This window comes from Zootoca vivipara, chromosome 3, assembly GCF_963506605.1.
Source record: "Zootoca vivipara chromosome 3, rZooViv1.1, whole genome shotgun sequence".
In the NCBI taxonomy this organism is placed as follows: Eukaryota; Metazoa; Chordata; class Lepidosauria; order Squamata; family Lacertidae; genus Zootoca; species Zootoca vivipara.
The window spans coordinates 57,842,471-57,867,420 of NC_083278.1; the positions used below are offsets into that span (position 1 = coordinate 57,842,471).

General features: G+C 44.4%; 1 protein-coding gene across 2 annotated transcripts; it reads right to left on the minus strand.

Annotated features, from left to right (window-relative positions):
- Nucleotides 1–27: 27 nt before the first annotated feature.
- Nucleotides 28–21,796, minus strand: SLC2A12 (solute carrier family 2 member 12). Of its 2 annotated transcripts, XM_035108932.2 has the most exons (6): nucleotides 21,764–21,796; nucleotides 13,503–14,017; nucleotides 8,717–10,045; nucleotides 4,991–5,113; nucleotides 3,588–3,720; nucleotides 28–2,622 (listed from the first exon to the last, which is right to left on the minus strand). In XM_035108932.2, exons 2-6 carry the CDS (start codon nucleotides 13,600–13,602, stop codon nucleotides 2,523–2,525), a joined length of 1,785 nt encoding a protein of 594 aa, XP_034964823.1. In that variant the 5' UTR covers nucleotides 13,603–14,017; nucleotides 21,764–21,796; the 3' UTR covers nucleotides 28–2,522. The 2 variants fall into 2 exon arrangements, with proteins under 2 accessions (XP_034964823.1, XP_060128683.1); XM_060272700.1 differs by lacking the exons at nucleotides 13,503–14,017; nucleotides 21,764–21,796 and adding an exon at nucleotides 11,773–12,830.
- Nucleotides 21,797–24,950: the final 3,154 nt, after the last annotated feature.

Consider the following 24,950-nt stretch of genomic DNA (forward strand, 5'->3'; position numbering starts at 1 on the left):
TGGGCATGACTGCTGCAAGTGCTAAGCCTTCATTATCCAGATTTGTACTTCACATTGAAACAAACTCAGTGGAGTACTGTAAATAAAATCCTATTGAAAGCCTGCCCTTTTTTATTTTTGCAAAATACTGCGAAATATAATGAGAATCTTGGAGGGGGATATGGATACAGAATAATCAACTTGTTCGTGATAGGCAGCCCTAAAAAGTTCTCTAAAAATGTATTCTCCAAGCAAGTGCCATGCGCTCAAATAGATAGCGACACATGAACTAGGTGATCAGGAGAAATATAGCCATAATTCTAGTAGAAGGTGAGAAAAGGCTGCAACAATCAGAAACTGCCACTGTGGACTGGATTCAACTAAATACATTGGTACCTTGGTGCTCAAACAACGTGGAACCCAAACACTGCAAACCTGGAAGTAAGTGTTCCAGTTTGCAAACTTTTTTCGGAAGCCGAACATGCTCTGTTTCGTGTGTTACGCTTCCATTTTGAGTGTTATGCTGAGGTCTGTCTGTTTTTGCTATGTCCAGAACAGCATGCAAGTGAAGGTTGTTTCACTGGGCAAAAATTTCTTGTGCTGATGGAACATTTGTTTTGCTGTAGCATTGAATTCCTTGTGTGAAATAGGAGGGGAGACAATTTGGCAAGTCTGATAAGGGGAAATGCCTTAATTGCTTACTTGATATGTGTTGACTTTCATGACAGTGGGCTGACCATTTACGACAGAGTTTGATACCACGGGTCTGCGCAAAGGCCAAATCACAAAATCAGGAATCCCAGAAACTCCTCCCACCCCAAGAAGCAGAGGGCCGCTTACCAGGGTCTGGGAGAGTCGTAGGAGGACCCTGAGAGCCCTCCTACCTCCTTCCTAGAGGCTGGTAAGGAAGCTGCCACCATACTTACTGTCCCAGAGCCCTCTTGCTCCCTCCCTTAAGCAAGGAAAGCCCACTGGGTGCACAGATAAATGGAGAGCAGAGAATGGTGGGTTTCCCCGGCTTTCCATTTATTTATTCTCCCCACCCCCATGTAAAGTTGTGATTTCATAAGCAAAGCCAGTGCAACTTGCAGCCTTACGGTATGTGTTTTGCTAATCAGACTTAAATAAAAGTACCAAAAATTCATACATTTTACCAAGCCATAATGTATATCTGCTAAACATGTAGTGTTTCAAGTACACTTGAACAGCTGGGATAGCTCAGTCAGTAAAGCATGAGACTCTTAATCTCAGGTTCATGGGCAAAATATTCCTGCACTGGAGGGGCAGGACTACAATTCTGTGATTCTATCTGTTTTGGCTACTTCCTACTTAAGATAGAAGGGGATCAGGTCTTTCAAGGCTGCTAGGCCATAGATGTTGTTTCCCTACTGAAGTTTTTAAAATAGTTTGAAAATACAGCTTATTGGTTGACGCAGCAGTCATTGAGCACAACAGTAGTTGTTAAACTATAACTTTTTATGAGTAATCACAAATAATTATTTTAAGAGTGATCTGCCTATGCCATCATGGAAGTATACTTTATCATTCTTGATATTTGCTTGAGAAGTTGTAGCCCAGGGTTAAGTAATCTGTGACCTCCCAGATGATTTTGGATTCATCGCTTCCATAAGCCCCAGGCAGAATTGCCCAATGGTCAGGGATGGGGGAACTGCAAGGCCACAGGCTAGCCATTCCTGCTGTAACCCCTTATGCCTGAGGTCTGCTAAAGTTCAAGTGTGCCCATAGTCTTTCAAGAAACAGTAGAGAGGCCTGTTGAGGACCTCCTACTTTAGTGCTCGTGCATTTCCTCCCCTCCTGCGCTTTCTCCTTTAAACTAATCATAGTTTACTGTTACAACCTAACAGGGCCACACTGGTTAGTTTGTGGTGCGTTCAAACTGGAAAGCAGATACTTCCCACTTCACTGATGTGCTGGAGGAGAGGGAGGTGGTTGAGCAGGCTCATTCAGTTAACACTAAACCATGGTTTGGCTGCTGTGCTTTAGTTTGGTCATTATGCTAAACCAGGCTTCCTCAACCTTGGCCCTCCAGATGTTTTTGGCCTACAACTGCCATGATCCCTAGCTAGCAGGACCAGTGGTCAGGGATGATGGGAATTGTAGCCCCAAAACATCTGGAGGGCCGAGTTTGCCCATACCTGGTATATTATCATTACTATTCTCGCCCATCCTTCATCATAAGGTTCCTGGGTGAGTTGTAGCATATAAAAACAATAAAAACAACCCATCCCATAACAACAACAACAACGAATGCCCACATTTTGGTCAGATTCACAAGCTCTAAACCACTGGTGGAAGATTCTCTCTGGTATATCCCGTTCCCCTACCATAATGTGATATTTGAGAGATTTGTGTGTTACTTCATGAAAAACCTTTTATAGAGTTGATTGAACAAAAAAATACAGAAAAGCTGATTTATAGTAGAAGAATATGCATATGAACGTACTGCCAGCATTTCTGAGTATTCTACCATTTTGTCATCCTTTAAAAAATATATTGATGTGGGTTTTGTGCACCATCCTGTCTTAGTAAAATTGTTCATGGGCCTCTTTGTTGGGAAGTTCTATAGGCATCAGTTGATCCTGACGTCGGCCCCTCCAGCATTGAGTACTTGTTGCATACTTTCTGGAAGAAAAGGGGGGCAATATATTTTTACTATAATAATTTCTACCCCATATAGGCAACATTGGCAGTTGTGCTTTTGGAGCTAATTGAGTTGTGGTTGGCATGGGTCTTTGCCATCTTAGACCAGTGTGGTTTAGATTTTTTTTAATAAAAAAGTTTTAACATTACCGTAAATAGAATGCAGTCAACTTCACACTTTGCATACATAGCATCAATCTATATGCATTGTTCCAAATTATAATTTTTTTTATAGAATTTGGATTTCTCCTAGTTTTTGCAAAGAACACACTGATGAAGAGACAGATACCGTTTACAGAGCAGGTGAATGTATACAAATACAAATAATAGTATTTTTTTATTTAAAAAATATGTAAAAGAAACAAGGCTGCAAGAGTGTTTTTCAATGCTAACTTCCCACCCCAGCTATAAAATTACTATGGCAATATTAACCTTACGGGTAAGTTAGGAATAAAAAATAGTATACCATCAGCATCAGCTGAAGTGTGAATTCTGCTAGTAAAACAATAACACTGATTCGAAAAGATCTTCAAAGCCCATGCATTTTTATTTATTTCTATTGATGGGGGGGGCAGCTGTCCCTCCCTGTCCCAGCCCCTTGGCTATGTAACAATATCTTAACTTGGCTTTGTTAAAGCTCACAGAATTGGGCTCAGTGTGGCCTCTCTGTGCAGTATTTCTTAATAATGAAGCCACAGCATAGACAGCCCTACCCTATAGAGAACTTGCATGTAGGTTCTGAGCCCGCGCAGAAAACAAACAACTGGGAATTGTGTCAGTGAGCTCTTGGTTCCCTTCAGCTGCTGCCAAGTGTGACACATTACATGCCCACTAGATGGCAGCTTTTACTTCCAAGAGCAGCTGTAACCTCATACGGCAGGATGTGCCATTTTTCACATTGCTGTTTACTAGAATTCTGTTAAAAATACAGCGACATCCATACTTACTGTTTTGACAGTTTCAAAGATATCTGCTCTAGGGAACATCCTTTTGTCTCGGGGATGAAGAAAACGACAAAGGCCAACGCTGCCAGGCTCATCATGGCATAAATGAAATAGACCCACGGTAAACCAATGAGATCTAAGATTTTTTTTAAAAAATAAATAGTTATTTTAGGAACCTTGTTCTCAGTCCAGGTAAGGAGGTCTCTGGCTTTCCAGATGTTGCTGAACGTCACCTCCAGCAAGCAAGGGCTATGGCCAGAAAGGACAGGAGCCATTGGCCACTGCTCAGTCCCTCCCCGGCTCCTCCCAAAATGTCACGCAACTTGGCATGTCACACATGTGACGTCACACACGTGACCAGCTCCTCAGTCATTGGTGCAAGTTGGTGCTTCTGCTTGCCCCCTGTATTACATAGGTTGCTATTTAAATAAAGTAAAGGAGCAGGAATAAACAGCAGCAGCAACAACATTGTTCATTAAATGAGTTTCGTTTCGCAGCCATGCTATGTGCATTAATACATTGTCTTTCATGCAAGGGTTGAGTCACAACAACCTTAGAGAAATGGGCCAAAGGGTGGGATTTTGAAATCCTCCCAAAAGTTTTTCCTCAGAAAATTGTCAGCTAAGAAATGTTGGTTCACTGAGCGCAGAAGCAGCCATGCTATAGTGGTGGATGAATGAAGCAAGGGCTTAGAGGTCAGGAAGGAGCCAAAACTATTCCTTCCTTCAACGTTAAGAGAACTAGGTTCACAGTTGCACCTGAATGGTGAAAATGGGGTGCCATTTTATAAAATAGTCTTCAGGGGAGAGTTGAAATATTTATCCGTTTGTGAGGAGGTTTAAAAAGAACATTTCAGATATGACTTTTAGAAGACATCTGAAGGCAACCCTGTTTAGGGCAGCTTTTAATGCTTGATGTTTTATTGTGTTTTTAATACTCTGTTGGGAGCCACCCAGAGTGGCTAGGGAAACCCAGCCAGATGTGTGGGGTATAAATAATAAATTTATTATTAATTAAACCCTAACTAGGGCTGGGGGAGAAACTAGATTCAGTTCACATCAACGCTGAATCTACCTAACTCGTGCTTTCTGAAATAATAAGCGAACCAGAAGAAGCTGGTTAGAAACTTTGCATTTTCTAAATGTTGCAGTGCAGTTCTCCAGCCAAGTGATATATGCATAAACTGTGCCTTAAATGCATATATGTGAAAATAAGATATAAAAACAAATTATATTAGGGGAAATATACTTTGCGTGTACATTGGGCAAACCTGCACAACTCCTGGTCTTACACACACGTGAAATTTGAAGCCAACCTTATTCTTGTGATTTTACACGCTTCTTAATGCTGCATTTTAAGTTGTGGTGACCCATTATTATGGTCATCCTTACCCACACCAGCCTTACCTGTTGTAGTCAAAAAGGTCGAGGAGATTAGAAGATTAACACCCCAGTTCACGCTGGAGGTTAGAGCCATCGCTCTTCCTCTGATCCCACCAGGAAATATTTCACTCAGTACCAGCCAGGACACTGAAATTAAAAATACAAACGTAATAGTGGTGCGGTGTTATGCAAGTGTCACCTAGCAGCCTGCCTTCGCAAACCTCTGTCCTGATCCTTTACACCCCTGTTCCACCAAATTGGGCGACGGTGGGGGGAGGGGCACAGGTGCCAGAAGCAGCAAAGCCAGTGGGAGTTTTGGGTATTCCTTGATATAAGCTGCAGGATACACAATACAGAATCAGGCCTACACTCCTGCTTGTCTCTCCCCAGTACTGAGCTGCTAGCTTGCTGCACCTAGTTCAGCATACTAAAGCAAAATCACCTCAAAGGTATTGGGGCAGGGGGGCTGTATGTGACCTTGGATGGGGAAGCCTGAATAGATCAGTCGGTTAGAGCATGGTGCTGATAACTCCAAGGTCGCAGGTTCGATCCCCGTATGAGACAGCGGCGTATTCCTGCACTGCAAGGGGTTGGACTAGATGATCCTCATGGTCCCTTCCAACTCTACAATTCTGTGATTCTAAGTCATGGGAAGGACACACTATTTTCATTCCGAGGCTCACAGATGGTTCCACTCAGTATGTTGTGGGTGGGATACAAGTGGCAAATTACAGTTGCACAATTATAGCAGATTTGGTGCTCTTCCAAACTGGACATTTTTTTGGTAAGGAAAGGGTTGGCAAAATGTACTGGGAAGAGGGGGACGACAATCATTTTATCTGGTGTTGTTTAACCTCATCACAAATCACTGCTCAATAAACAGCCAGAGAAGTATAATCTCCATGTAGACTTTGTGCAAATAGATCAGGAGGGATGCTCAATAAACAGGTCTGAAAGCAACCACAGCTTCCATTTCTAGTGTCTCCAATTAAAAGGCTTCAGGTTGCTGGGAAATTTACTTAAGACATTTGTATGCTGTCTTTGAGGGCAAAGCCCTCCCAAGGAAGTGGCAGAGCAGAATGGAAAACACTAAAAAATAAATTTAATCTACCACAATCCAACTTCACAGTGGAAAAACAGCAGCAATTTAAAAAGTCCAACATAACTGTTTTGTGAAAATGCAGTTTGAAATACAAATGTTGAAAATGTCTAGCCAAAGTGGAGACATGTGTAGCATTGTAGAACTGTAGAGTTGGAAGGGAACCCGAGGATCATCTAGTCCAATCCTCTGCAATGCAGGCATCATTTGCCCCACATGTGGCTCAAACCCACAACCCTGAGATTAAGAGTCTCATGCTCTACCAACTGAGCTATCCCCCATCTCCCCCCTTCTGTGGGAGACCATTCCAAAGATATGGGGCTGCCACTGAACAGGCCTGCTTCCTAGAACAACACTTCAGGTGAACCAATGGTGGACCTGTGTACAGGGCCTAAATGACAGCCAGGTTTGTAAGGGAGGCAGCAGTCCTTCAGATAAAATAGCCCCAAAGTTTCAGTCCTTCTGTTTCAGCAGCATCTTGCATTGTTATAAAACCATTTTCCTTCTGCCAGGAAGCAGCAAGAACCCAAAGGGATATTTCCACTTGGGTGGTACCCGTACCCAGGTGCCAGCTTTTTAAACTGGCAGCTGAAAATCTCAAAATCTCCAGCTCTCTTTCCTCAACTCAAGAATCTGAAGCACTCTATCTGGCACAGTGCTTAGCCTCCCATGCCCATTCATTGAAGAAGCTACATTTCAGAATAGGATTAGACTGACCCCTGCCCACCCACTGCCTTTTATGGACAACATTCCAGTATTTGGTTGGAGTTCCTCACTGATAATGATTGGTAAGTTTTAGTTTAAGGGCTAAACTGCACAGTTATCCTAATAGTATTCCGACAGATTAAATATGGATGGAATGCAGGAAATAACCTCTTTGGGACACGAGTTATGGAAGGCTTTCGCTGCAGCTGATATGAAAATAAAGTAGCTTAGAGCCTTTGGTCTGATGAACAAAACTTGCTCTGTTTCAGCTCTTATGTGAAACCCTCTGGCTTTTTTATTGTGGGATCCAAGCTATATTCCAAACAGGCCAATGCAGAGTGTGCTTCTGACCTTGGAGGAGAGGACTACCTCTGAAACAGGCACTGAGCCAGAGCTAAAGACTCCAGACTTCCCAGCTCCATTAACTTCACTAAGTTATGCATGTTTGCAGATAAGAGACAATACATACTGTTTTCTCCTGAGCACATATACCTGAGAAATTCATTTAAGAACTCTCCTTCTTGACCTTAACCCTTGCCACTATAACAGGTACAGTATTGTGGCTGTGATCTAAACAATACAGTATAGCAAAGTATTTACTTGGTTTTCTGACTTCTTTCTTCTCTGTCTAGCAGGTTCAAGACTATTAAAGGAAAGTTGTGTGTGTGTGTGTTTCTTTAAAAAGAGTTCAAAGTACTTGAAATGGTTTATTGGGTTACAAAGGTACGCATTGTGGAGAGGGGGGGGGAGATTAGACAGACTTAAAGTTTAGAAATGAATGAGGCATGGGATATGAAAGCCTCTGAAAGAAATGCATGATTAAGAAGTGGTGCAAGCTGAGGGACGATAAGTAAAAGGGATTATTCCCCAGGCAATAGGGGTGGGGAAGAGAGAGCCAAATACAGGCATAGGCAAACTCGGCCCTCCAGATGTTTTGGGACTACAACTCCCATCATCCCTAGCTAACATGACCAGTGGTCAGGGATGATGGGAGTTGTAGTCCTAAAACATCGGGAGGGCCAAGTTTGCCTACGCCTGGCCAAATACATACAGCACACTTCCAAAGGCAAAAGCAGCAGATGGACTAATGAATGCAAAAAAAACACCCTGCTCTGTGAAGAAGGGACTCGGAAGGTACAGTTGATGACTAGATGATGCTACCGGTAGGAAGAAGCCCAGGGTGGCTTATGCACAGTCCTGTTGAACTTCTATTTACGGTATACATGCATATGATCGGGCTGTCTGAATGATTTGATGAGTTTTCTCAGCAGAGGTACAAGCCCTGAGAGAAATCTGATCCTTGGGAGAGCTGATACTCACAGGGGCATATTTCCTCTGCCTTCTCACCCGAAGCAATCAATCAATCAATCAATCAATCAATCAAGGATTGTCCAAGCAAACCCAGCTTGTGCCTACAAGGCACTGAAAAGTGAAGTTCGGAGTAGGCATCTTTATTTCTTAAACTTCAGGTGTCACGCAGATGCTTGAGATGACACTCCTATACACAGAAGGGGCTTGACCGATTTGCTCCTCTGCTGTGCTTGTACCATGCTGGCCCTTTCCCCTCTCCCTCCCAGTAAGCAAGAGCAACTCACCTGCCAGGAAGCTAGCAGAGTGGGCTCGCCCACACTTCCACTTGCCCTGTGCCTAGGAAGCCTTTGTCTCAGAGGTTTTCTGCTTGTTCCATGCTTTCTAGCCACAGGTCTGAGCTGTTTCCCGTTTGTCCTGCCATTTCCCCCCAGGAAAACCTCCTCTCTACCACTGAATTGGAGCAAACCTCAATCTGCTGTAAACCCAATTGACATTTGCTCCAATTCAGCAGTAAAGAGTGGGTTTTCCCAGGGGAATGTGGCATGGCAAGAAGCCACTCCTGCCCATAAACACCAGGGTCTCTTCTTACTTATCAGTCAAAACAACTTGCAATAAATAAATTGAAAAACACTTACTTGGTCCAAGTCCTATGGAGAAAGCAGCAATGTAAACAAGCAAGCAGGCCAGAGAGAGCCATTTCAGAGCTGATCGAACTTCGATAGGTTCTGTTGCTACCTGAGACTCTGTGTAGCTTGTGCTGGGGGCTCTGCCTCCCACTGACACAGTCTTGTTCCACCTTTCCGTATTAGAAATATCAGCCTTCCATTGTGAAAGTGTGCTGGATGAAGCCAGGCTAGCCAATTGCTCTTCAAGAGTTTCATTTGTGGAGGTCAATTGTCCCACTCCGTGGAATGTGGCCTCTTCCCAGGACTGGTTTCTACAGACAGCAGTGGCATTCACATGTATATTAAGCGTGATCAATCCCATGGTGAACAATGACACAGACATGAGGGATGAGCCAATAATGAGAAACGTCCTGCTTCCTATTTGGTCGACGAAAAGGGTGGCTGGGATCGTACTGACCACCTTGACCACTCCAACACCTGTAGAGGCCAAACTAGCTGCCTGATTGCTCTGAAACCCAACTGCTTTCAAAACAGTGGAGGCATAAAACAAGATGTTAGGCTGTCCTGTTGTTTGTACAAAAAACACTAGAGTGATTCCTATCAGCATCCGAGTCCTCATATTGTCCTTTGAATGGAACAGATCCCAAAAACGGTACTGGTGCTCATCTTTCAAGGAAGATTTGATCATAGCAAGTTCTTTGGTGGTGTCTGTGGTTGTCCTGAGTTTTCCAAGCACTTGGCTGGCAGCTTCGTCGAAGCCTTTCATAACGAGAAAACGGGGACTTGGCAGAAGGAAATACAAAGCAATGGCTTGTAGAATCCCCACTGGAATGACCAGGCCAAACATGTACTTCCAGCCATGGGAAACACTGGCAAAGGCATAATTTGAAACATAGGCAAAAAGTATGCCCACTACAATCATGAGTTCATTCAAAGACACAAGCAAGCCTCTTCTGTGCTGCGGGGCAATCTCTGCGATATACACACAAGTTGCGGTTGAGGAGAGTGAAATGGAAACGCCTATCACAATCCGCCCTATTATGAGGAGTCCGTATGAGGCAAAGAGTATCAGCACTAGACTTCCCAGTACAAGTAACCCAGATGCCAGCATAATGGCAACTCGCCTCCCATATTTGTCGATCAGGATCCCACCAGTCAACGAAGCGAGAAAGGCACCAATGAGAAGAGCACTTACAACTATCTCCTGTTGTCGGCATGAAAGGACTAGGATGCTAGTTAGCTGAAGAAGTGCTCCAGAGATAACTCCAAATTCATAACCCATCAGAAGGCCACTGATAGCAGCTATGCCGGATGATAGAAGCGTGAGCATTCCGAATCCTGGAAATAAAGGTTATAGAAATCTTCAGTTTTAGTCTAGTATTTTCAGCAAGTATATCTTTGCCTAAGATTCTTAAGCCAATAGAGATGAAATTTCCATCCAAGATGATTAAAGAAACAACAACCCAAGTCTTTGTTTCTGATACTTCCAGTTATTAGAATTGTATAGTTAGTTTACTAATAATAACTACTTAAGCTTCATATTTTTAAAAGAGGGCATATGTCTGAGTGCCCACAAATACTCCCATGCTTGCTTTTGTAGTTATTCCCCATTTTCTGAGCCCAAATGACCATGTAATCCTTGACTTGTTTAAACATGCACTCATGCTGTAATTTTAAGATCAGCTCGGCCAGCTCGTTTTCTCAATGGTTTTATAATTACTGCTTTTATGGTTTTGTTTTTGTACTTTGCACACATGTGTTTTAATTTTTATTGCAAGCCAGGCTTGAGGCCAAACTGAAGAAGGCAAGATATACATGTTTAAATAATAAATAAATAAAATTAAAATTGCATGGTGGGCCATAGCATGGCCCATTTAGATCTACATTCAGTTTCCAGTCAGCTGGCTCTGAAAAATCATGGATCTCGTGTTGTTTCTTCCTAAAAGCCAGGTTTAGTTCAGTTATCATGATTAATAGTTCTGAATCACGTGCCTAAATCCTGTTGGTTGCCATGGTCGTGTCTTGGGCTAGATAATTCCACAGGTTAATTAAACAGCACTCCCTCTGTTTGCAATGTTCAGGCTGTGAGTGCCATAACTAACTCAGCCAAAAAAGGCAACACACACATACAACAAGAAGACTACTGACAGCCTGGGGTGGGGGGACCCAAGGTTTGCAGAAGTCTATATCTTTATATATAAAGCTTCAGAAAAAATCCTCTGGGGAGGGGGGTGTTGCTGTGAGAATTGAGCATGCTTTGGTCATGGAATGTAGGCTGGCTACTGGATGGGTGTAACGGGGGGGGGGGAGATACTGGGGCAATTGCGTCAGGCACATTTTCCGGGCGAGATGTTCATACCACCCTCTTTAAGCCAGCTCTGCACCACTTTGCGAGGCTGGGATCTGATCAAATCCTGGCCTCACAAAGCTGCTGAAGGAGGTTGGTATGAGAAGGACGCTGTGTGCCCCTTGATCACAGCCTTCCCCCCCCTCCAGGGTCTTGGACCAAAGGGCACGTGGTTGTTGCATCCTTCTCATGTCGCCCTGCCCGGATCCCAACCTCACAAAGTGGGACCACTCTGCGGACATATTGTGGCCTATCAGGTGTACGACATTGCATTGTGGCCTGACAACCTCCTTACACCTTGTTTTGGCAATCTCAGACAGGCAACAAGAAGAGAATTACCAAGTATCTGGTGGGCTGTTTCTCGTGGCTGCATTTGGATCGGTGGGTCAGAAGTTGTGAAAGGGAAAGGGGGTGGGGGCAGCACCAAGCACAAGAAAGCAGAAAAGATTAAAGAAAGAGGCAAAGCCTCAAAGTGGTAGGGAAAAGGAGAGGGGAAGAGAAAGCAATTTAACAGTAACCTTTTTATTTATTAGATTTATAGACCACCCTTCATTATAAGAGCTCAGGGCAGTTCACAGAATAAAATGCAGGATAAAAATAAGTAAATAACTGAAACTAAAAAGCAAAGCAAAACCGCAAATAACTTATTCTGATAATATACACATAATCATTAATTATAATGAAACAACCCATTTTTAAAAACAAGTAAAGGACTTACCTTAATGCAACAAACCCTAAACCTCTGCTAACCATCATACAAAGCATCACACCTGAGCTTTTCAATGGAACATTAAAACCCTCAAGATTCCTCCTTACAAAACCACAATGTTATAATCAAAATGCATCTCGATGCATAAACCCCTACTGAAAAGTAGGAGCCACAACAGACTGGGAGTGTTGCTGTTCCATGTTCAAGTTAGTCAGCAAGCCGTGTTTTGGTTCTACTCTATTGCACCCACAATGGATTTGTTCAAAGTGACATAGATCTCCTTCAGGTAAAGGACTGTAGCTCAGCCAAAGAACACATGGTTTTCATGCAGCAGATCCCAGATCAGATACTTTGCACTTCCAGGTAGGAAACAGGAACAGACCCATGTCTGAAATCCTGGTGTCACTGCCAGTCAACTTAGACAATACTGAACTTGATGCACCAATTGTCTGACTCAGTGAAAGGCAGCACCCAATGTTCTTACTGCATAAAATATATTACAGGTTGACTACCCTCCAGCCATTTTCCTATTAGCAATTGTGTGCATTGTAAAGAGACTTTTTAAGTGAGCGCACTTTATAAATCCACAGCTAATTTTGTTTTAAAGCTACTTTCTGTATGCATTAGAAACACATATAAGGGTGAGCCGGCACTGAAAAAGTTTAACACTTAAAATCCACTTTCAGTTGTCAAATGAAAAGGCCCCAAGATCAGTGGATTAAAGTATACTGTAATCTTTTCCTTATTCAGCACCAGCACATTCTGTGAGAAGGTATTTTACCCCATGTAGCTGTTTTGTGTTACTTTTGGAACTCGACAGCTTGGAAGTCAGTGAAAGACCAAGAATGAACAACATGTGGGATAAACAAACTGAAGCAACACTGACACTGAGGTTCTTTTTTAAAAATAATAATAATTAAAAATAAAATCTAGAAATAGCTATACTGCTCTTGGTGCGCTTAGAAACCAAAGGCCAAAATCACTGGTGAAACATGGAAGGGAAGTATATTCTATAAGGTCTAGAGCAGGATTTCCCAAACTTGGCTCTGTAGCTGTTGGACTACAGTTCCCACCATCCCTGACCACTGTTCATGCTAGCTAGGGATGATGGGAGCTGTAGTCCAAAAACAGCTGGAGACCTAAGTTTGGGAAACGTTAGTCTATAGACTTGTTTTCACAGCAAAACCCAACCAGCCAGCAGCCATCATAGGCAACAGTGGTGCTCCAATGCTTAATGCGATGGAGCTGCAAAATCAGGGTATACAAATTTATAAATAAGCAAATAAAAATAGCAAGCCCCATATGAAAAGCCGGAACCCAAAAGGCTTTTCAAAGTCCCAACTAGCCACCATCTCTTCAGTCCACTTCAGTGATGCTGAGAAGCTAAATGAGATCACTGGGATCCTGTGTGTTTACTTCCCCTAGTTCCATGAAAGCAGAGATATAAATGTGATGAATACCTAACATATTATAAAACTGTTGGTTCAAAAACTGCTCTTCCCTGTACATCAATAATTAGAAGGCTGACTAACAGATTAATTTATGAAGAAAGAAAGAAAGAAAGAAAGAAAGAAAGAAAGAAAGAAAGAAAGAAAGAAAGAAAGAAAGAAAGAAAGAAAAGGAATGGAAAGATTGTCCCCCTTTGGCTCTTGTCTTTATTGTTGCTGGGACTTTAGTCACATACTATCACCATCTATTGCCCTGCAGGCACAATTGTCACTCACACTATGTGGCTGTACCTGTTTGAGCAGGAACCTCGTGCAGGCTGCATTTGCTGCATTCCTCTCCTATATTCTGACATTGCTGGCTGAGGTCCTCTGTGTCCTGCGCAGGTACCATGGCTGTAGAAAAACAGCTCCCCAGCTTGGTTACTTCTCAGCAATGACGAGAGGCTCTACAGCGAGAGCATTTCACCCTTGCTGTCAAATCTGGAGCGTCTGGCTCTTCTGTCCATGGCAGCGTGCAACAGGAGCAAAGTGAAATCTGAAAGTTACCGAGGGATCCGGGAGCAACTTTTTCTTTCTCTTCCAGCAGGTTTTGCCCTTTTTGGTGACACAGGCTGTTGCTATTTCGGGTGAGCCTATCATGAGCAAGTGGGAGGGCTTTCGCTCAGAGGTATTGTTTTTGCCTTTGAACAATTAGCTGGAGACCTTAGAGGGTTGCGCAGGGAGCTCAACAGGAGTTTCAGAGGTTTTGCTTACAGCTTTCCGCTCCTCCAAGCTGTGTATTCCCCCCTTCTCCTTTTTTTTTAAATCTGTGAAAAAGAAAAAAAGAGTTAAAAGTGGCTGCTGGGTCAGCAAGAAGTGGTGCACTGAGCAAGCACACAACAGATGGTATTCATTACTGTGCCATTATGAGCAATTAAGAAAGAAAGAAAGAAAAATGATCACTTTCATCATACGAATTAGGTTTTAATAACAACAATAACAATAACAATCATCATCATCTGTGCCACAATAGAGAGAAAACAGAACCGCCACGGGAGAGAGGAAAATAGGCATACTTATAGACTGGAGAAGCTCAAAAGCTTCAAAAAATAAATGTCTGTGCCTGCTACAGAAAGATGGCCAAGTCGTAGCCAGGCAAGCCTTTCTGTGGAAGGAGATCCATATGTGGAGAGCCCTAATGTGGCTGGTACTCACCTCACAACAGCAGTGGCCACAGCATGGAAGCAAGAAGGGGAGGTGTGGGAATGACCCTGAAAGCCAGGGATGGTGGCTTCATAATTGGGCAGAAGGTGAAAAGGGTACTGTACTTGGTAGTTGCAGTGTGTAGGAGAAGGCAACTGCAGGAGGTTATCATGTGGGTGGTTTGTGTGCGAGGAGGGTTGCATGGAAGGAGGGCAAGGAGGCGGGCAGCTAGGCATGAAGGTGCAGACAGGGGTGCAAAGAGGGCTGCAGAAGAGAAGACTAGAAGTGGCTCCCAGAAAAGGGGCTGGGAAGGTAAAAAGCAAGCTTAGTAGTTGCATGGGGTGGGGTGGGGAAGCTCTAGGGAGTTAACAGGGGTGGTCGGGGGTGTTGGGGTGACCAGTAGCACAGCCCCTAGTATGTGTACACACACACACACACACACACACACACACACAGGTTCAAATTTCCATCACACTCCCCCACGGTTGTGATTAATGCCTTTCACTTACAGTTACAGAAACATGGAAACACATGCCAATTAATGCCAATGCCCCAGACCTAATCGACAGGGATCTTAGGTGTGTTAACATGATCAGGGCCGTCTTAAGCATATCTGGCGCTGTGGTGCGAAGATCCCTCCGGCGCCCCCCTGCCCCGTTTCCCAACGCGTCTGCCTGGCGGGCGCAGCGCGGCTACCGCAGGCTCAGCAGCACGGCGCCCCCCTGGCAGCCTGTTGCCCTGCGCCACCCAGCCTTGCCGTAGGGCCGGCCCTGAACATGACGCATGTGTCAATTTATTTATTGAATTTATATACCACCCTATAGCCGGAGGTCTCTGGGCAGTTCACATTAATGTCGGGTAATGTAATGTACTCCATGTATCTACTTACCGTGTTTCTCATATTTTAAGACGTCCCTATAAAATAAGCCATGGCACGATTTTCAGAAGGCAAAAAAATATAAGGCATCCCCCCAAAATAAGACATGCTGGTATGGCAGGGCACTCCGCGCCAAGTCCCGACCCAGCGGGACCCGGCAAGGGCCGCAGCGTGCGCTTTGCCGAGCCCCAACTGAGTGGGAACCAGCAAAGGCAGCAGCCCGCCGCCGGCTTGGAGCTCGAGCCAGCAAAGGCAGCAGTGCGCGCTTTGCCGAGCTCCAAGCCGGCGGTGGGCTGCTGCCTTTGCTGGTTCCCGCTCCGTTGGAGCTCGGCAAAGCGCGCGCGGGAGCCGGCAAAGGTTCCTTGGCTCGGTTCCTTGGCTGTAACCTGATCTCTTCTGCCTAGTGTGGCTCTTGGGCGCACAAAGATCCCCTTCTCTTTCCCCTTTTTCTTTTTAAAATGCTCTTGCTGTGCTGTCGCGCAGACCCCGCCTGGCCGCCGAAGTGGGTGTGGAGATGGAAAGAAAGAAAGAGAGAGCTAGTCGGGGGGGGGGGGGAGCCGACGGCAAAAAAAAAAAGCAGGAGCGGGGAAAAATCTGGCAGGATGGAAAAGCCCCCAAGTCACCCGTGCGCGCGCGAAGAAGCCAGCGAAAGGCACGGTGAAGGGAGCGCCTGAGTCCCGGCCAGGAGCAGGACAAGTCGATCGCGGCAACAGCAACAGCAGGAGAGGGGCGGAGGGAGAGCAAGAGAAGTCTCTTTTGTTTTAAATTCCCTGGCTGCAGCGTGAAACTGACACTCAGGAAGAGGGAGGCCCGGGGGCTGATGGGGGATGTCGTTCCGCGCGACGGGGAAGGCGCACACACACCCTTTTCTAGCTCTGGCGGCGGCCTGAGTGCGCTGCCGGGAGGGAAGGACGGGAGCGGTAAGAGGGGGGAAAATCGAGAAGGAAACAAAGAGAAGTTAAAGAGACTGAGGTGGAAGGAAGATAGGGAGAGGGCCACTGCTCAGTGCATGGAGAGCAAACGGCTTTGCATCGAGCTCCAAGTCGGTGGCGGGCTGCTGCCTTTGCTGGTTCCCACTCAGTCGGGACTCGGCAAAAAAATAAGACACCCCCGAAAATAAGCCATAGGCTTATTTTCTTGAGTAAAAATAAATATAAGACATGTCTTAAAATATGAGAAACACGGTACTTTAAAAACAGCCTTTACATCATTTCTACAATATTGTCCTCTAAGTATATTAGTCTTTAATGACCTCTGTGCAGTAAGAATCCGTTGTAAACAGTGCAAGTGAGAAACAAATGTTTGGCTTTGGAGAAAGAACACTGCTAGCGGGGAAGCAGCAAGAGGCGATATTAAACTTAACCAAGACACTCGGCATTTCAACACTTCAAAACAAAACTGGACAAAGAAGTACATCAAAAACCGAGGTGTCTCATTTTCTTGGAACTAAAAGGAATAACATGCAGCCAGCCAGCCAACCCACCCCCACCCCCACCTACACCGCAGAACAACTCAAGATCAGCACATATCTGATCACCGGTATTACAGGACTAAAGTCTCTCTGACCATGTGTTGACTGACTGAGTGTGAAAGAAGGAGGCTTGAGCAACTGATCCCCAGATAGTGAAGCAATGAAGATATAAGAGCCTGGGCCAAAGATAGCACATTTTCGCAAGATGGGCCAGAACTCTGCATCCACTTGGAACATCCTGAAGTATCTGATGCAACAGCTCTGTTCCCTCCTCTTCCTTAGTTTGCTGAACTAGAATGTGCCATTCTTATGTCTCTCTCCCCCCCCCAAAAAAAGTGTCTCCCTATTTCCTTGAGGATGGGCTTTAACACCACACACAGAAATTCATTTCCTACCCCTCCTATACTGGAGGTGCTGTAATATACAGTTCCTCTCTCCACACTCATCCGCCAATCATAATGATGAGCATTCTGCTATCCAGTGTCAAATAGCACCCTCTCTTTTGCACTGAAACAAATGGGGATATGCTTTTCTACCAGCCCGACTGCAAATACAACAAAAAGCATGAAGTCATACTCACATCAAACAACAGTAATGGGGTACTAGAGGTCTATTCTCTCACAACCATTCAAGAAATTTTCACTTGTGAGGAAAGTTGAGCAGGTCCTGTGCATGCCTGTCATCTGCTGAATATTGATTATGGTATGCTATTACCACTACCTTCAATCTGAGTTAGTAATGACCAAGTTCAGAATGCGGCACTGTAGGCACACAATGCTAGCTAGGGACAGGTCAGAGCAGCTAGGAATCAACAAGGGTTAGGATTTCCCCAAAGTTGCACTTAAACACAGTAGATTCTGATTCCAGCAGCTATCCAGTATCAGCTGCTGAAGTGAATGTGGGATTTGACAGCAGCACTCTCCTGGTAAAATTAAGCAGTGGATGAGGAGAGTGATGGAATTACTAGTCAAGTCAACAGGCCCCAAAATAAATCAGGAGCAGCTGTTGAATAATAACTTATTTCTGCTTCTCGTTGTTTTTTATGGCTTCTCAAAGTCTGACTCAAACGAATTTTCACAGCTATTACCAGTAGCATGTGTTCTTTGTATAAATTGGGGACAAGTCACATTGAATGGATTTTTATCTACTATGCTGCAACTGGAACTGCTCATTTGTCTTAAAATTGATGAATTCATGCTCACCAAAAGAAAAGAATTGTGTTTGTGACCTTATTACTAGTATTGCACAGAACAGCAGATAATCTGTAACTCAGAGGGAAGCCATTCATGCCATGTTGGGTGAAAAGCTGAGACATCAATATTATTCATGCGCAGTTGTCGATCTACTGTAGGAAGGAACTGGAAAGGGCTCTGGCTGTAGTGAATGCATACAAACAAAGAGAGGAAGCACAAGCAAGTCCACATTGTTCAGTAAAGAAAATCCTTTGGATAGAATGTATCATAAACCCAGAATGCACACTGTATGTGCACTCAGTCCAACAAAAGGCAGGTCACATCGCTTCAGATTTTTTCTCTGCTGGAAGGAATCATAAGTACAATTAGCTATGTTCAGAATTCAACAAACATATGACCTTATGAGCAATGCACTCCCCACAGAGCAAAATGTCTTGTTAACAAATATTTGTACCGTCCAATATCCCAGAATTGACGTCTATAGAGCAGCAGGCTACTTACATCATCTCTACAAGTTACAGTTACTGCAGAAAACCCACTGCTTTTATTCTAGTTACAGGTAGGTAGCCGTGTTGGTCTGACGTAGTTGAAACAAACAAATAAAAAAATTCCTTCCAGCAGCACCTTAAAGACCAACTAAGTTTTTATTTTGGTATGAGCTTTCGTGTGCATGCACACTTCTTCAGATACACTGAAATAGAAGTCCCCAGACGCTATATGTAGAGAAAGGGTGGGGAGGGAGTATCACTCAGAAGGGTGGTGGAAATGGGTGATTAATCCATTAAGCCATTGGTTCAAGTCCTACCCTCCAGAGCAGGAGAAAACAAGCTTGTTCCCTCTTCCATGTGACAGCCCTTAAGATGCTTTGTGAGCTCCTCTGTGAGCCTTTTGTCAGCTGAAGAGTGGGATAAATATGCTTTCCATAAATAAATATAAATATATTTGGCAGAACTCTGAAATACAAATTGACCTAGTAGTCCTGTATTTTGATGCCAGACATGTGAAGATTGGCTTTTGTGGTTACAAAGTGAATTACTCTGTGCATGCATGCTGGGTGCTCAATTCCACTCAGCCTGATAAAATAGTAAGTAAGTAAATTTATTTCGGCCATTGGCCCTTATCAAACAGCAAAGCCTGATAGAATACCATCAGTACCATTTCTGGTCCTGACAATGACTTCTAAAGCAAATTTCCTACTGAAATTAGGGAGCCATAGCATGTATGTATGTATGTATGTATACATGTATGTATGTATGTATGTATGTATGTATGTATGTATGTATGTTGGGACGTGGGTGGCACAAAGCCTAGGGATTGCTGGTTGGTGGTTCGAATCTCCGCAATGGGGTGACCTCCCATTGCTTGGTCCCAGCTCCTGCCAACCTAGCAGTTCGAAAGCACGTCAAAGTGCAAGTAGATAAATAGGTACCGCTTCGGCGGGTAGGTAAACGGTGTTTCCGTACGCTGCTCTGGTTCGCCAGAAGCAGCTTTATCATGCTGGCCACATGACCTGAAAGCTGTACGCCAGCTGCCTCTGCCAATAAATCGAGATGAGCGTTGCAACCCCAGAGTCAGTCACGACTGGACCTAATGGTCAGGGGCCCCTTTACCTTTACCTGTGTATGTATGTAGGACCCAGGTGGCGCTGTGGTTAAACCACTGAGCCTAGGGCTTGCTGATCAGAAGGTCGGTGGTTCGAATCCCTGTGATGGGGTGAGCTCCTGTTGCTTGGTCCCAGCTCCTGCCAACCTAGCAGTTTGAAAGCACGTCAAAATGCAAGTAGATAAATAGGAACCACTACAGCGGGAAGGTAAATGGCGTTTCCATGTGCTGCTCTGGTTTGCCAGAAGCGGCTTTGTCATGCTGGCCACATGACCTGGAAGCTATACGCCGGCTCCCTCGGCCAGTAATGCGAGATGAGCGCGCAATCCCAGAGTCGGCCACGACTGGACCTAATGGTCAGGGGTCCCTTTACCTTATGTATGTATGTATCATCTATCTCATATCTATCATCTATCTATCATTCATCTATCTATCTATCTATCTATCTATCTATCTATCTATCTATCTATCATCTGTCTATTTCGGGGGGGGGGAGGTTGTAAAAGTGACTACCTCAGCACCTAGTCTATCTAAGGCTTATGCTATGTTTACAGGATGTGGTCATTCCCAGTTGTAGATACCCACAAAAATAACATCATATAGCAGGGCCAGGGGACCTGTGGCCCTCCAAGAGGTTGCTGGATGAGAATTCCAACACTCCAACCCAAACATCCTCTTGAGGGACACAGGCTCACCAACCCTGTTATATCACATGTCAGGTGTCCAAAGGACTTTGCGTACATAACATTATTCGTTCCATTCCCTAATGGGGCAAATACGAGCATCAGCTTCAGTAGACAGGTGGTTATACACTGGCAAACAGCATGGAGGAAAAGGGTTAGCCCTCCCCCTTATCTCAGCATTGCAGTCCTGATCACATTTGGGGGCTCATGCAACTGCGGCTGAACTTACAAAAAAACAAGCAGGGCAACCAGTCAAAGGTTTTCTGGTGTCACAACACACTCCTATTTGCTCTGCATCCAGTGCACTCCCGCTGCTTGTTTGGGAAGCAGCATACACACAAAGTTCACCACAGCCCATTGGCATTCTGTCATTTTTAAAAAATGAAATACTGTTCCCCCCCCCCAAAAAAACCCAGCTTCAGTCCAAGCTGAGAAAAACAACCTTGTTGAGTTTTAAGCTGGCAGTGTGTGCACAGCCCTAGTTTGGTCTTGTGAGATGTTGTCAAACCCCACCCGACCCCCCATTTTGACAGGGGGTGCTAACATAGGAACATAAAGGAAAGGACAGCTTTGCTCTGCCAAAGATCCATCTAGCCTAGGATCCTGTTCTCAAAGTTGCCAACCAGAATAATAATAATAATAATATATTATTATTATTTATACCCCACCCATCTGGCTGGGTCTCCCCAGCCACTCTGGGCGGCTTACAACAGAAAAAAGAAATAAAACAATTAAACATTAAAAGCCTCCCTAAACAGGGCTGCCTTCAGATGTCTTCTAAAAATCTGGTAGCTATTTTTCTCTTTGACATCTGTGAGAAGTCCAAAAGCAGGAACTGAGGGGAGCAGTGCTCTCCACACTTGTGATTCACAGCAACTGGTGTTCAGAGGCATATGGCCTCCGACAGTGGAGAGAAAACACAGCCGTCATAGTGGAGCGGGGTGAGGGGAGGAAAAATAGCTCATTCAGTTAGAGCGTGGTGCTGTTAATGCCAAGGTTGCAGGTTCAATCCATGTATGGGACAGCTGCATTGCAGGGGGTTGGACTAGATAATCAGGGTCCCTTCCAACTCTACAGTTCTATAAAGAGTGGTCCAAGGTTGTGGCCACATCTAAGTGCAGCCCTGAAGCAGGAGCTTCCTCACTCACACTCTAGTCTTAGCCACTAAGTTTTATCGCCTTCTTAGTGGTACAAAACGACCTGGAAACTGGAAAACATCCTCTCCGCGTTATTTTTTAACAAAAGATACCACTGCATATGTTTTTACAGCTTCCTTTAAATTTTCCAGCGGGACTGACTGAGCTGTGGCATTAAAAACAAGCTCAGAGTTGAAGTGGCCCCACTTGTGATAAAGCCCTGGCGAAAGATGCTTTCTCATATTTGGGCTCTGCATAATCATGGTTTCTCTTTTTAAAAGAATGTCAACCACAAGGGTTTTGGGAAGCCAACATTGGATGACAATCTGTCCTCTCAGTTGCCCGACACCCTCCAGGCCAGCCTTCCCTTTCCCCCTGCCCTTTACTCGCCAAGGTGTATGAGCTTACCTGCTGTTGCCAGGCAGCAGGGCTGCAATCTCTTCTGCAGGGTTTCCTTTCTCTCCCTGACCTGAGGCTGTGAGACGGGAGGAAGGCGGAGAAGCAGGGAGACGCCAGCCGACCTTCCTATAGCTGCCTCTTTTCAGCTGCTAGAGTGGCCCCTGCTGACAGGAGGGGAAACTGCGGGACTCTCTCTCAAGTTAAAATGAGGCATGCCGGAGAAATGCAATGTAAGGGAATGGCTCAGGTGTTTGGCCTCCATTAGAATGTGCCAAAAATGCAATTTGCAAAAGGGACAAACACAAGCTTGTGTCAAGGGAGAAACGTGCTAAGAGGAAGGCACACTTGGCAAATCCACACCGTGATCAACTCCCGCCCGGAAACCAATGTCCCCACTGTGGAAGGACGTGTGGATCCAGAAATGGCTTCCACAGTCACTTACGGACTCATTGTTAAAGCCGTGTTTATGGAAGACAATCTTACTCGGCTACGAGTGATCGCCAAAGAAGACATTAAAAGCACATCACTTCCCTCAAAGAACCCCGGAACTGTAGTTTACCCCATTACACAGCTGCAGTTCCCAGGGTTCTTTGGAGGAAATCACATGCTTTAAACGTACAGTATAGTATGTATGCAGCAGCAGCAATAGAAGAAGAAGAAGAAGAAGAAGAAGAAGAAGAAGAAGAAGAAGAAGAAGAAGAAGAAGAAGAAGAAGAAGAAGAGGAGGAGGAGGAGGAGGAGGAGGAGGAGGAGGAGGAGGAGGAGGAGGAGGAGGAGGAGGAGGAGGAGGAGGAGGAGGAGGAGGAGGAAGCCAGGACTAGCTTTCTCCTATGTCCTGATCTGACTTCATCTATAGACTTTTGGGTCAGGAATCTGAGACCTTCGTTCCAACAGAGGATTTTTCCTCTGTCTGTGTTTCTGATTTTAGAGTCCTTTAGACATGATATAGGAATCGGCCATCTGAGTTTCCTGCACTGGAACCCTGCTTCTCCCTCTAAGCAAGTTTGCAACCATACGAGCGATGTAACAAGGTCTATCCTGCAAGACGGCAGAAAATCCCAAATAACCGTAGTGCCTCATCCGATAAAGAAAGAAGCAACTGCATGTGCTATGTAACAAATGAAAACTTCCGGGTGTCAAAACATTGTGTGTAGTTATGAAACATTTTCTAAAGGTCTTGGGAGGCTTCAAATTGTATATGTTACTTTATGCTTGTTACTTTGTGTTCAATTAATATCTAAATGGAAATTGCAACCTTTCTCTGTAGTTGTCACTTCCTTATGTAAACTATGTTTCTTGGGAGGATGAAGGCCTACTCTGTATCTGATCATCCATGGACTATCTGCTGCAACTGAAATCTTGAAACTCTATGGTTAAATATCAGCCACCAGTCATCCTTTCTTGCACTTGGGAAAAGAAAGGGTCAACATGTTCACTCAGTCACCTAGAGACTATACTTACCTTTTGACATTTCCAGAGGGAACAAACTCCCCTCACTCCACCTAACGTCACCACCCATCTGCAAAGCCCCAAGTAACCCATGGTGTACCTTTCTTACGTGTACATGATGTAGGCCTGGCACGAAGGGAGTGGGCATGGGAAATGAAAGATCATCACTGAAGGCTATAAAAGCATGGCCCATCTTTTTTTCTAGGTTCTCTCACCTGCCTCTCACAGACATGGGAGGGGAGGGGGAAACCCTGTTGCAACAGTACTTCAATAAAGATCGGACCACCTTGCTTCAAATACTTTGGCCTCAGGCTCCTTCCATCCCGACTGACAAAAGGCTCTTTCAGCTTCTTTGGTGCAGGGAGGGTTCCCTTGGGTTCATTCTCTCTCCCGTTCATTGCATTCATCAGACACAAGGTATAATCTGCAGAGGAGAAGGCAGGCAGGTAGATGGTTACATTGCTCAGTGACATCTGTTAATGATTGCTAAATATAAGAGGCTTTGACACTGAAACAGACCTTTCAGAGAGCTTGAAGTTATCTGTGCATTCACTGGCATTCAGAAGGTGATGAATACTCTTTTGGATACCAGAACTGTCACTCTTTCTGCTATAAAGCACCTCACAAATGGTCTCATGCCATTGAAAAAGTGACTAGATGTACTGAGAAGATAAGCAGAGCAGTTAAACCTGCAATGCAGGCTGTATTTAGGAAGGATAGCTGAAAGCATTGTACCAAGAGGGCACAACAGTGTCAGGCTTTCTCCTTCTATAGGAGGCTGTGCCAATAGATGCAAAGGTTGCATTCTACTCTCACCTTCCAGTGGAATGTCTAGGGCTGTAGACCTATGTGGATGTAAGTTCCATTTAACACAATGAGGTTTCTGGGTATACAGGAATTATTGGGACACACATTAATTGTGATAAAGCGACTTCCTTTTTCACCAGGTTTTCAAGATTTTGAGTTCGGTAAAAGAAATTGCTGTCAATGTCAGTTTTTCTAATAGCCAAATAAGCCATCACTTGAGTATTTGCTTTCTTAGAAATGAACAACATCTCACTTTCTGTATCTGCATAGATTTTGTACCTTTATGGACTTATTTCAAAGCTTTGTATTACTAGTTTAGCTTTCACAATATTTAGCCATAAGAACTCACCCAGACCCTGCAGTCATCATCTGAAGCCCTTCGTTGTGTGTCAACACAAGAACAGGGTTTTTCTGTAGTGGCTCCCCGTATGTGGAATGCTCTTCCCAGGGAGGTTCGCCTGGCACCTTCATTACATATCTTTAGGTGCCAAGTGAAAATGTTTCTCTTCAATCGTGCATTCAGCTGATTAACATTCTATAACTTTTTTAATACGTTTGTGGGAGGGGGCTTATTGATTTGTTTTTGCTTTATTATGTATTTTGTGTTCTCATTTTATATTTTTCTGTTGTGAACCACCCTGGGATCTTTGGCTGAAGGCCGGTATACAAATCAAGTAAGTAAGTAAATAAATATTAATAACTACTTGAATTATTGCTGTAATTAAAATATGCAAACTGATTTATTGTATCACTGAGCAAGAACCTGGACTGCATGTCTTTCCCAGCCCACGTGGTGGCATCGTTCATCTAAATTTCACTTTAACAAAAAAATAGTTCAGTAGGAAAATTCTGCTAGTAGTCCAAAGTTTTCTATAGAGAGTGTGACTCTGTTAACTGGGTGTTCTGAGTCTTCTTTGGTCTCTCGGCATCTACGGTATGC